The sequence below is a fragment of the Mesoplodon bidens genome (genome assembly GCF_964165515.1).
Source record: "Mesoplodon bidens genome assembly, chromosome: 8".
In the NCBI taxonomy this organism is placed as follows: domain Eukaryota; kingdom Metazoa; phylum Chordata; class Mammalia; order Artiodactyla; family Ziphiidae; genus Mesoplodon; species Mesoplodon bidens.
This window is the reverse complement of record NC_138165.1, coordinates 37971573-37984912: the sequence shown is the minus strand read 5'-3', so window position 1 is coordinate 37984912 and position 13340 is coordinate 37971573. Positions and strand designations below refer to the sequence as shown.

The 13340-nt window shown below is 39.8% G+C and overlaps 1 protein-coding gene across 3 annotated transcripts in view; it reads right to left on the bottom strand.

The window, feature by feature from the left end:
- Positions 1-13340, bottom strand: part of ITGB6 (integrin subunit beta 6) — a 71923-nt gene that overhangs the window by 21253 nt on the left and 37330 nt on the right. For all 3 annotated transcript variants that reach the window (XM_081243008.1, XM_081243009.1, XM_081243010.1), the window contains 3 exons: positions 7227-7361; positions 6593-7010; positions 26-248 (listed from right to left, as the gene is read on the bottom strand). In XM_081243008.1, coding sequence (XP_081099134.1) covers positions 26-248; positions 6593-7010; positions 7227-7361 — 776 coding nt within the window. The remainder of the gene's footprint in view (positions 1-25; positions 249-6592; positions 7011-7226; positions 7362-13340) is intronic.

Genomic DNA, 13340 nt, shown 5'->3' with positions numbered 1-13340 from the left:
GGACTGGTGAGCGTAGAGACATTACCATTTAGAGTTACAGGGATCGCCACAGGTGGGACAACGTTCGCAGGTGGGTCCCGAGGCTCCGGGGTTCGTGCAAACGCACTGGCCGCACACACAGCCCCCTCGCCCGCTGCAGAGCGCCCCGTCTTCGGAGATGCAGGGCTCCGTGCTGGTGGTGCAGTTACAGTACTCGCCCGTCCAGCCGCTCCTGCACACGCACTCGCCGCAGTCACAGTCGCCGTTATCTGCAAAACAAAGCCCTGGGTTTCTTAGGGCTAAAGCCACTTCCGGATCTTGGGGGCCATCTTTTCTCTTTGCTTTGAACACCATGAAAAAGACTGAAGAAAAAAACGAGAAAAAAAGTGAGTGCGTGTGTGTGGGTGCAGAGGGGAGTGAGCGTAGATAGATTTTATGGAACGTATTTTGCGAACTGTGTATATTCATTGATCTGGTCTCTTAACTGAACCAACTTGATTGCCTGATGTTACATCCAACAGAATTTATAACCAGATGAAATAAGATAATCCAGAAGCCTATAGTAGCTACTTGGTGTGTGTGTGTGTGCAAGTATGTGTGTGTATATACAGTTGGCGCTTGAACAATGCATGGGTTGGGGCACTGACCCCCCACCCCCGCCCCACTCTCACCCCTCCCCCCAGGCCAAAATCTGAGGATAACTTTGGACTCCCTCAACCCTTAACTACTAACACAGCCTCCTGTTGACTGGAAGCCTTACTGATAATATAAACAGTTGATTAACACATATTTTGTATGTTATATGTATCATATACTGTATACTTACAATAAAGTGAGCTAGAGAAAAGAAAATGTTATTAAGAAAATCATAAGGAAGAGAAAATACATTTACAGTACTGTACTGTATTTATCAATGCTGTAAATTTACAAGACGAATCATCTGGCAGTACCTACATCAATATTGTCTTATAACACTGTAGATATTATACAACTTACCAACATTAGACATCAAAAATGAAAAGATAGTGTGAAAAAGAAATTCATATTTATTTACAGATATAGCTATTCATGCCTTGATAACGAAGAAGCAGCAATATGATTGCTTTTTGGTAGCCTAGTATAATTGATATAATTGCTTCCCAGTAGCCTAGCCTATACACCAACGAATGAATTGTTTAAAATGTTTATGGCATACAGTATTATAGATATATTCATATAGAAGCATGATTACATTTTCTAAAATGTAATGGTACCTGTAATGGTAGGCTGATATGCAGTTTCTCCAATTATGAGAAAGGCATACTGTACAGTAATATAATGCTTTGAAAGCAAAGTTATAAAACAGTAAGAAAACTAAAACATTATTAATTTTATATTAAATAGCACTCACCTTATGCCTATGTAAGAAGAGACTAGTATCTATATATACTGTATGCATTCATGACGTACCTAAATATTTTTTATTTCTGGCTATGCAGTTCATCTGTGAGTATTTTCAAATTGTTGCAAATCTCCAAAAATTTTTCCAATATATTTATTGAAAAAAAATCTGCATGTAAGTGGACCCATGCACTTCAAACCCATGTTGTTCAAGGGCCAACTGTGTGTGTGTGTGTGTGTGTGTGTGTGTGTGTAGTTTTAAAAATTTTTTGCTTTCAATTAAGGTGCCGTAGGATAGAGATACAAGATAGACTTTAGTAACCCCACCTCTACATCACTCAAGCTGAGTAATCATGAAAGCCTCCTCTATAAAGTAGAGGGAATAAAAGCTGCTTCCAATGGTTGTGGTCAGATGAGATAATGTGTAAATCTCCTAGCTTTGTAGTCACCAACTAGATGTCCTACAGGCATACAGTGAGTGCCCAACAGATTCATTTATTTAACAAATTTTAACTGAGCATATATCATGTGCCAAAGATTGTTTTAGGCTTGAGGATACAAAATTAAATGAGACAAGGTGGCTGAGCTTATAGCTTAGTCTAGGAGACAGGCAAATAGATACTACTGCTAATAAGTACAATGTGATAAGTGCCATACACACAGAGGAAGTTTCCAAATTAGACAAGAGATTTGGGGAAGTTACCAGAGGAAGTGATGCTTGAGCTGAATTTGGAAGATAAGGATAGAAGATAGAAGAAGAGGGTTACGTGCATTATAAGCAGAGAAAAAAGCATAGGTAAATGACAGAAGTGTGTAATCATGTGACCTGCTTGATAGCCATAGTAAAGTCACATGAATAAAGCCAAAGGTGCGTATGGGGTGTCTGTGAGGATAGGAGGAAAAGGTAAACAAAAATCAGAAATCAGGGGATTCCCTGGTGGCGCAGTGGTTGAGAGTCCGCCTGCCGATGCAGGGGACATGGGTTCGTGCCCCGGTCTGGGAAGATCCCACATGCCGCAGAGCGGCTGGGCCCGTGAGCCATGGCTGCTGAGCCTGTGCGTCCGGAGCCTGTGCTCCGCAACGGGAGAGGCCGCAACAGGGAGAGGCCCGCGTACCAAAAAAAAAAAAAAAAAAGAGGGACTCCTGAAGAACTGGCCACAGAGTAGTGTCTGAACTACTATAAAATGTTAAATACAGTGTTTCAGGTAATGGGCTTGTGTGTTCTTTCATAATATTTTTGGGGTGCCTGCCATGCCCAAGATCCTAAATTGTCTTTTGCTGTTCCAAACAAACAGCATTTACTTACAAATTTCGTAACTGACACTTTTCTTCAGAAAAGGAAAAGCGCAGCAGCCATCACCTCCCAAGTTTTGCTCTTTGGCAACATTCCAAAGGCATGTGGGCATGGTGGCGGTGGCTGAGTACGTAGTGGGTGAGTGCACAGGTGTAAAGCCAGACAGCACATGTTTGGGTCCTGGCTCTGGTACGGGCTGGGCCAAGTTGGGAAAATTACTCAACCTTTCTATGCCTCAGTTTCCTCATTGGTAAGGAGGGGTTATTAATAGCACTACTTCATCGGATTGTTATGATGATTATCATAATATATAACAATGTTTAGAACAGTGCTTGGCCCATAAATAAGCAATATATAAGTTATTATCATTACTCCTAAACACTATCCAGTAAGAAGAATCTGATAACAAAATTATCCATCAGTATTAAAACTCCTGTAATTATACTGAAAACCGAACACATGTAAAAGAAATCACAAGTGAGGCAGGTTTCCATTTGTAGGAGATGCTGCCATGTTCATTGTAGAAAGAAGGATTCTGGGTTTTCTCCTGTAAACTTTGGTCTAGAAGGTCATTACCTTTCTATCTTCATGACCTGGCCTTAAGAGACATGGAGTAGGAAATCACAGAACAAAGGATAAACCACAAAGATTTTGAAGCTGGATTCTGACTTCTCCTGGTGTATGTGTACCTGTATCTATATCTATATCTATATTTATATATCTACATCTGTATCTGTATCTATATCTGTATCATCTATATCTATATAGAGAGGGTAATATAGTAATTTGTACATATAAATACTAAAAAGACTTACACTTCTCTAATGAAAGATGAGTTGAAATTTATCTGGATCCATGACATTAAGACTGCATTTCATAACCTATTTAGTTCATAATTCAACTAATTAATTCAAAGCTAAGAATAGTTAGGTTATTTAGGCCAAAACCATTCATTTAATTTTTATATGTAAGCTATCCTCTAAAGTACAATTGCTTTTTGTTTCTTCCTCAGCAAAAGGGGAAACTTACTTTCATGATAGGGGGTGATTTCCATATTGAAGTTTATTCTGAAAAATGTGTATGGTATATAAATATTGTCAAATGAAATGTGCATTTCCAAAGGCTTTGAGAATGCCCAAGTGTATCACTGCGTATAAGAATTACTTGGCAGAAATTTTCGAAAACCCTTCCAAGAGCTCCTTTCAGAACTTAGAAACCCTCCCTTTCTGTGGGACTTCCAGAACCATTAACCCAGTCACAAAAGTTGTTAATTGATATCCACAAACAACCAATTATCTAAGGTACCTGTTCATACAACAATAACAACAACAACAAAACTTCATAATGGCTTCATGTAGAGGCAAGATTATAACCAAAGTTCAAGAAAAAATTATCAGGCTCTTTTGAGAGGGAGAGATCTTTCTGGAATGCCATTGACTGATAACTAAGTGCACAATGGCAGGAAGTTTTTTCTGTACTGCTGTCTGCCTGTTAGTTTCCAGTCTCTTAGAACCAAAATTTAAAAGACTAATGGAATTTGGGCAAGGGAAAAATCAATGGAGCCCTCTATCTTTGAGTGCTTACAGATGGATGGAAGAAGGTGCATGAAAAGAACACTGTGATAATGGCCCTTCAGAGAAGCAGCACATTGCAGAGTATGTTAGTTGTAAAATAAGTGAGATTTACATGAGAAATGAGGCTGTAGCCTAGTCAGGCCTCTATGACAAACAACAACAACAATAGCGTGTGTGTTCACAAGGCCAGGATCAGTTTTATCCCTACACTAAGCACAATGCCAGGCATATAGTAGGTGATCCATTGCTCTTCGTTGAATTTGAATGATTGTACTTTTATTATACCTTTTAAAAGAGAAAGTTACTAATAATAGAGGAACATCCTTTGAGATGTTACTGAACACAAAAAAGCTTTTGAGAAACAGTCATGGTTGAGGATGGGAAAGTACCCCAATGTATGAAGGAAATGGGCATTGGTGAAGTTTTCTGAGTCCAAATGAAAAAAAATTGTATTTTCTAAATAGAATTTCTTTAGTGATCACTGTATCTGATTCAGAGAGAGGCACTATTGTCAGACCACCTGAACTACAAATGCACAGATCAAGTTGACTCTGAATTTATGTCCGTCCGCATGCGTGACACAAAATAAACTGAAAGACCATTAAAAAATGGGAAGAACTGGGCTTCCCTGGTGGCGCAGTGGTTGGGAGTCCGCCTGCCGATGCAGGGGACACGGGTTCGTGCTCCGGTCTGGGAGGATCCCACATGCCGCGGAGCGGATGGGCCCGTGAGCCATGGCCGCTGAGCCTGCGCGTCCGGAGCCTGTGCTCCGCAACGGGAGAGGCCAGAGCTGTGAGAGGCCCGCGTACCGCAAAAAACAAAAACAAAAACAAACAAACAAAAAAACCGTGAAGAACTGTGTTGCTGAACATAACCCATCGATTTACACAGCCTTAGACCTCTGACTTCAGATCTAAAGGGTGAAATACAGGTGGGGTCATAATTGCTGTTATACTGTATTTGATTAGACTTTGGAGGTTTTTTTTTTTTTTTTGAAAGGCAATTTCAAGTGTCTTAAGCACATATTTTATTAAAGATTTCTATTAGAAATGTAATCTGGGGTTCCACTGAATAGACTCTTTTCGAGACTTGGTGACGGCCTCTGGCTTCAGGCTGTGTTCTGTCTGCATTGTGTGAAAAGAAGACCAATGTGGGTTTGGAAACACACCCATTAGATAAGGAAAAACACCTTTTAATGAAAGGGGAGAGAAATGTGTCTCATTCTGGACAGACCCTAAACTTTTCACTCTTTGGTGGGGAAGAAAGAAGGCAGCCTCAGAGGAGTCTATTGGCAGCAACAGCAAGAGCCAAGAAATGAAACGGAGGTGCACTTCTAAGGGTATCAGATGGTTTTCAAAGGCCTTTTCCCCTGAAAATCAGTCTCTTTTATAGTTCCTGACACTCTGGTTTGAAAACGTAACTTGCTTAGTTTTCTGTAAAGATAATGGCTTTCTGTTTTGAAAACCTATCTGCTCACACACTGTGAAAAGAAAAAGACATGAGCTTAAATTCAGCAGTTGGTTACGATTTCAATTGTAACACAAATCTGTATCATTTAAAAGTATATTAACACATTTGTAATTCTTGTCAGACTAGATTGTACTTAAATATGTATGTGCATCTCTCAGAATGATTTTATAATAGTCATGTTATATGTAATATAGTTTTAAACTAAAGTGATTTTTACATCTACAAAGGCTATTAGAACATAAAATAAATATTTCTGTTACTTAAAATTTTTCTCAGTCTCAAAAAATTCCAAGGATTTTTCATTTTTACCCTTTCCATAGCCTTCTTCGCATATGTCCTTATTCATCTTTATTATACCCTGTGCCTAACCTAGTATCTGTTACATAACAGGTGTTTAATAAATATGCATGGAGTGAATGAAGGCCCTGAAAGTCCATTTAGAATTTTTGTGTCCCTCGTCCTTTGCAGTATGCTCCTTAAGTAACCTGGCTTTTTATCTTTCCAAAGTAATAAACATTTAAGAGTTGAGTCAGATACCAAAAGCCTGATCCAGAATAGTCTGGAAGATAATGGAGTTCAATTATATGTAGTTTTGTGGCGTCTGGGTAATAACCAAAGAGAAGGCATCCGTCTTATACCTACTTACTCCCAGGGAAATAATAATAGAGATGTAAGTTCAGCTGGCAGAGATCTCACCCCTAGGGAATGTCAGAGCCAGAAAAAAACATAAGGGAAGCTCAGTTACCTTAGTCTAAAGGTCAACCCACTCAACTGATCAGCAAATATTTATTGAGCACCTACTGTGCCCAGGTGGTTGTGGAAGGTGCAAAGGATGCAAAGCCCTTCCTTGATACGTGCACAGTCACCCTGTAAGGTGGATTTGGGCATGGCCTACCTCCACAGAGCAGCCCTCTGTGTCTCACGCAGGAGAAGTTGTCACACTGGCAGTAAGGGCCGTAAATGTCTCCATAGGGGGACAAGTGGCAGATGCACTGCCCGCAGTAACAATCGCCTCTTCCACTGCACGCGGGGAGTTCTGGGGCCTCCTTGCAGGAGTCAGTGCTCAGCGTGTCCTCCCCACACTCGCAGTGAGGACCCATGTGGCCAGGGTGGCAGGCACACACTCCACACTGGAAGGAGCCGTTCCCGTTGCTGCATCTGGAGCTGTTCACCTCCACTTCCTTCTGACAGTCACAGCTGCATTCTGGACTGACAAGGATCTCCAGGGCATCCCCCAGCCCCACAGGCTTTATGATAATGTGCCTGCTTCTTCTCTCACAGTTTGGTATACTCACAGTCACGTTGAACGAAGCCTGGAAAAAAAGAAAATACTAATTATCTTCTTCTAGCCACCAATATGCATGGGAAGAAACAAAGCTGCATGGGGATCAGCTTGGCGAAAGCATTTATTAGGAAATCTTTGAAAATCGCTTTTGAAATTCTTGAAAAGTCTAGCTTCAGTGCACTAAGGTAACTTCTGACAGATCATCTAGATGTTTTTTCAGATGACCTATGGGTCATCTACTTACTGTGTCTCCCACCTTCATGTGAGAGCATTTCTTTTGGTGTGGAAAGGGGGTCCCGGTATTACAGACAGCTGTGAATGACAGGTTGAGTCCTTCTGTGTCTCCTAACACCTCCAGCTCCACCTCAGACCGGAGTTCCTTTAGGTAAGACATAAAGAGTTGAACAAAGTCACAACCAAAAAATAGAGCCAGAAGAGAAGAATCTGTGAATCATGTTCATTAAACAACAAATAAATAAAATTAAAGTGGGCCTAAAAGAAATTCAGCATATCACCAATCAAGCAAGAAAGCAAGCAATACACACACACACACACACACACACACACACACATACATTATATTTTATCGAATCTAAGATGCCATCAATTATAAGATACACCATTATTTTATGACAATTAAACTATGACAAAATACCTCGAGGGCATTTGGCACCACATATGAATCAAACCTGCCCGTCTATCTTTGCTTTAAAAATTATTTTATCCATTTTGAGGGTCTGACAAATTTCTCCAGTCCTGAATTGCATTGCTTGGCATATAAAAGGCAAATCTTTTGCTTGTATCTCAGTAACAAAATATAACAATAGCTTTCTTTACTTGTATCCTAAGTATCATCATTTTTAGGTCCCATAAAGCAGCTGGTTGTTACTTTATAAGGAATACAGATCATTCCTCCAACAATGGATATTTGCTTTGCTGATATCAGTATTTGCTTCCCTCTTATTCTGTTTTGGTACATTTCTGCACAAACAATAACTTTTCAGTATCGAGTCATAGTGCAAACCTGGAAGATATTTAAAACTAGCAATTGTACTCGACACTTACAGTACCAACAGTATACTTAACGAATTGAAGTGACAATAACACATACAGTTACTGCCAAGTTTATACATGTGCGGACCGTGAAAACTACATTGTGACTTCCATTCTATTGAAAGCATTGGTAAGACATAACTAATTATAAAATGTATCCCAATTTTAGAGATGTTAAAATGTGAGAGAAACTGTGCCTTGAAATCAGTGCTGGAATTTATAGAGTCCCTATTGTACATTTAGTACAGAGTCAGGTCTGGGGGAATGGGTATAAGATAGGATTTCTGCCCTCAAGATGATCATCTTGCTGAAAAAAGTAAGGTGGAGCCAAGTGAAGCAGTTAACATACAACGACAGTCAATGTACCATTAAATTAGAAAAAAAAAAATTGTGTAATACATAAGGGTTTGGGAGAGCTCAGGAAAGAGGGCGGTCAGTGAAGGCTGAAGTATTAGAAGACTGGTCCTTAATGGCTGTGCTGGATTTAGATGTGTGGAGGGGATGACAATGGTATTTCAGGCGAGGGGACCAAAAGAGAGAAAGCTCAGTGCCAGGAGTGGTACAGAATGGAGAAAAGAGGGGCTCAACCCAAGCCTGCACCCTTACTGTCCAGGGAGACACCAGACCACAAAGAACCCTGAGGTTTGGAGAGATGAGTTAACACCTGCGGGAAATATTCCATGAAGCTTTTAGGCAGGGGCCTGATTTACTGAAAAGGCAGCTGCAGGGAGGTTGTCTGGAAGGCACGTGCAGGACAGGCTAGAGGAGGGGACAGGAAGATTTAAGTCAAGGAGGCTGGCATGTTGCTGCATTCGCCACGCCTGAGGCGTGAGGAGCAGGGATGCAGTGGCTGGGATACGCGATGACAGGGGTGGAAGAGGGGAAGACTAGATACAGGGCGTGTGGGTGATGGCAGAGGGGTACGTAAAGGCAACGTTTCCCAGGAGGAAGAATGTCAAGGAAGGGGAAGGGAGAGCTGTTTTTTGGGGGAAAGCTAGTGTTATTATTCAGAACTTCTTTATTCCTCTTTCTTTTATAGAAGAGAAGTCTGTATTTGGGGGACTTCAAAACCAAATTAATTTCAAAACCAAATTATTTTTAAAAAACAGAATAAAAACAAATTGTAAAATACTATGAATTAAGTTATACTTCATCTAAAAAGATTTGAGTCCCTATACCCATTTCACTGATAGAATTTTAAAAGCATATTCTGCTTCAAACTTTCCTGAAATATAATTTTTGCCAGCTGCATGGTACGATGACCCTGCCTTCCTCCTAATTCTAAGTTGCTGACTGTAAATTCTAAGTCTCTCCTCTTCCCTGCTTTGTTACTTGCCCCACGTGGTCACTCCTTCCGTAGATGGGCACAGGCTGACTTTTCAGAACGTAGCCTTTGTCAGAGATTAAAGTGTCATTTCGCAGTCCTAAAGATTATTCCCATCATGTCTTAAGATTTCAGTTTCTGCCAATTTAGCATTAAAATATACCCTTTAAATCTGTTTTATCTCAACTAGTTACATTAACAGTTTATTCATTCAGAAAATATTTATTGAGTGTCCACTATGTACCAGACAGTGTTCTAGGTGCTTGGGAAACAAAAACGTCTAAAATAGCTTACCCCTTGATTGAGTTTATACTCCTGTGTGGGAAGACAGAAAGGAAACCACACAATAAATAAGAAAATTATGTAGTACGAGGAAGGTGATAAATGCTATGGAAAAAAGTTAGGGTGGGATAATGAAGATTAAGAGAGTGTGGGCAGGGGGTATAGGCTACAATTTTTAAAAAGTGATCAGGGTGGGATTCATTAAGAGGGTCACATTTCAAGAAAGTGAGAGGAAATTAGCCACGCAGATATATGTGAACAGAGTGTTTCAGGAAGAGGGTGCAGCCAATGCAAAGGCCCTAAGGCAGGACCATGTCTGGCTTGCTCTGGGAGCAGAAGGGCGAGGAGGGCAGGTTTGCTGCACTGGAGCAAAATTAGAGGAGAGTAGCGGGAGGTGAAGTCAGAGGTGACGGGGTGCAGGGGAGGAGACCTGATAGGGTCCTTGTAGGCTGTTATAAAGAATTCGGCTTTTACTCTACGTAAAATGACAAAGCAATTAGGGTCACCAACAAAAGAGTAATAGGAGTTGACTTAACATGTTTAATGAAACTTCTGGCTGTTTTGTTGAAAACAGAATGTAGGAAACCAAAGGTGGAAACGGGAAATATCATTTAGGAGGCTTTTGCAATAATTCAGGTGAATGAGGATGGTGGCTCCAGGATAGTGGACGCAGCAATTGGATCAAACTCTAAATAAATTTGAGGGTAGAGCCAACAAGATTTCCTGATGGATTAAATGTACAGTGTGAAAGAAAGAGGGGGAGTCAAGGATCGTTTGAAGCTTTTTGGTCCTAGCAACATGAAGGATGGAATTACCATGAGTTGAGAAGGAGAAAACTATGGCAAAGTATGTTTGGGAGAGTCCAGGTTACCCTGCTGATTTGCCAACTAACATATCAACTGACTCCTAGATCTCTCCATTTGGATGTTTACTAGAGAAATATAGCATGGTTGCTGGGCAGCATTGAGGGCCAGCTTGAAGTCCGTGATCATGAATTTAAAGTGAGATCCGGTAGCATGATTGTATGTTTTTCCCATTCAGCTGTGCAGAGTGGAAAGTTGGATTTTACCAGGACCACTATTGGCCAACCACCTCAAAGGAGTGCAGGGGAGTTAAGAGTGTGTCTAAGGAGTGACCACAATGTTTGAATTTAAGCTGAGGGGCCAGGTGAGAGAGGACATCAAGGGGATGAGGAACTGTACACAGAGGACAGGGTCAATTAATTGGAGATCCTGACGGGTTGGAAGAAATTTTAGGGGAACTAGCAAGAGTGAGGTGAAAAGACTGGAAATGGTGAGCAGCGAATGGATTGCATGTAACTGAGACTATCAGCAATGATAAGGTTTAAGGTATGACAAGAGTGTGAAGGTATGAGGAGGTAATTAAGAGGGAAGGGAACAAGATCATTTCAGAAGCAGAGTTCAAGAAACTGAGAGTCCAGGGTATGGGAAGGATCATATATATGTATACGTATGGGCTGAAATCATTAAGAAATAAGACAGGAGTGGTGTTGGAGACAGTGGCACTGTGAACTCAATGAGAAATGAGGGATATGACCTGAAAGTTTGTAGATGACAGCAATTAGGAGTAGTGAGTGACATAATCTAATGTAGGAAATCTCAGCAATGATCTAATTGGGATATCATATTGCAAATTTCACCAGGAATATTTTAATGTGGATTTCCCAAAGAAAGGACATAAATGTTTGTTTGTATATTTCATCTTTTCACTCATTCATTTATTGAGCATATACTATGAACCAGGCAAAACAAAACAAGTCACTTCCCTTCTGGAACTTAAGTGCCAACAGAGGACCTTACCCTTGGGAGTATGGATATTTCAGCAGCTTTTATTATGTGGTTAGGGAAGGAAGGAATGTAGTGAATCATGGCCAGGTGAATAAACATCTGGTAGTTAAGGCTTTTTAAATGTCAGTACAGCACTGTAAAATACTGAGCTGAGGTTTGTCATCACTAATCATAAACACAAATTGTTTGCCTCTGCCCCACTACAAGTCAGAAGCGTTCTATGTTTTCTCTCAATATAGTCTCTTTCCTTCTCTCTCTTTTTTATAGGTTGGAAAGAAATCTAGTCTATGGATCCCCATATTTTAAGGTCCTTTTAGGATACATTTAAAGAATAACACAACAGAAAAATAATTTGAACCAGTGCCAAGATCTGTTGCATACCTCACAGTGACTCATAGAGTTTCAATCATAACTCCAGAGCAAGATGGTCTGATATAAGAATTACAGACACTTCATATTTTTGAGACAGTAAAATAAAGATACAAGATTCACTTCAAATGTTTGATGTCTTGATTTCAACTACTCTGTAAATTATGTGAGTGATTGGGGATGTAAAGTGAGACATAAACTCTGACAGAGCAAGCAGGGGCACAGACAGGGCTGGTCAGACAGGAGGGGAAATATTTTTGACAATTCATTGTTTTCTACTTTGCTTAACTCCTTTGAAAATATTAGTGGCCAGCACTTTTGAGAGTCCTGAGTTAAAGAAAATTGAGTGTGTTCTAATTCAGTGAAGAATTGCCATGTGATGTTACTTGATTCTGCACATTAAAACTTTACTGCATAAGTGGGAGGAAGGTTTTTATAGTATTTTGTTGACAAGCTTTCCTGTCTGGAAGAATTTCAAGCGTGAACTAGCATGGTGATTAAATTTTTATGTGAGCTAAGAAAACTGAAGTTTCTGAGCGTATGAATTTTTAAAAAACCTCTCATCCTATAACTTTAATGGACCATCTGTATTTTCTTCTTTGAGAAAATGTATTCGAGAAAAAATAACTTGCTTTTCCCTATTAAGGTGAGTTTCAAAATTGGTGGGGTGATGTCAAAAACACCGTTTTTTTTTTTTTCTCAAAATACGTGACTCTTCCTTCCCTTAAAATTCTCCCAAGACATCTGTGAGAGGAATCTGGACACACCTATTTTTAAAAAACTTTCCAGATGATTCTGAAATGTCAAGAAATACTGGTTCAGTATATGCTAAGTATTGGCATAGAGTGCATATGGGTCATTTATTTGTCATTTTAAAGGATCAAAATTAGAATTTTATTCATTTGCTATTATGTAACTCTGTTTAGAGCAAATATTAGAGATTTACTGCTCTATAAAGTTTATTTTTTTCATACCTGTCCTAATTTAGAGCTTCATCTTTGTGTGTGTGTGTGTGTGTGTGTGTGTGTTTCTGTGTAAGTAAAGGCAAAAAGGGGGGATGATAATGATATTTAGGAACCAAAATAAAAAAGTTGGCAACTGGTCATCCACTGTTGATTGAGTTATAAAACGGTGACATAGCGAGAAAACATAGCAACCCTGTAGGTATGGATCTTATTTTAAGGGAAGAATTCTGTCCTCAGGCACTAATTTACAAAGACAAGGCAAAAGAAAAAAAATGTATTTATGTACATATCTGACATAAAACCAGTGGAAAATTTCTTTGGTTCTCAAAAGCAGAAAATCTACAAAGAAAGTGGTTCCTGGTGTGCTTTGGTGTTTTTTCCCTTGAGTTATGATTGAGTCTCATTAAGCCTGTGGAGTTAGTTCTCATAGCTCTGTTACTCGTTGGCAATTTAAACTTAAATTTTTTCAGGCAGAGAAGAGGGAAGCTTAATTGTACGACTCATGAAGCCTTTTCAGTAGAATTAAAATTTTGCAAGTGACAGTGCTGTTGTTGGTT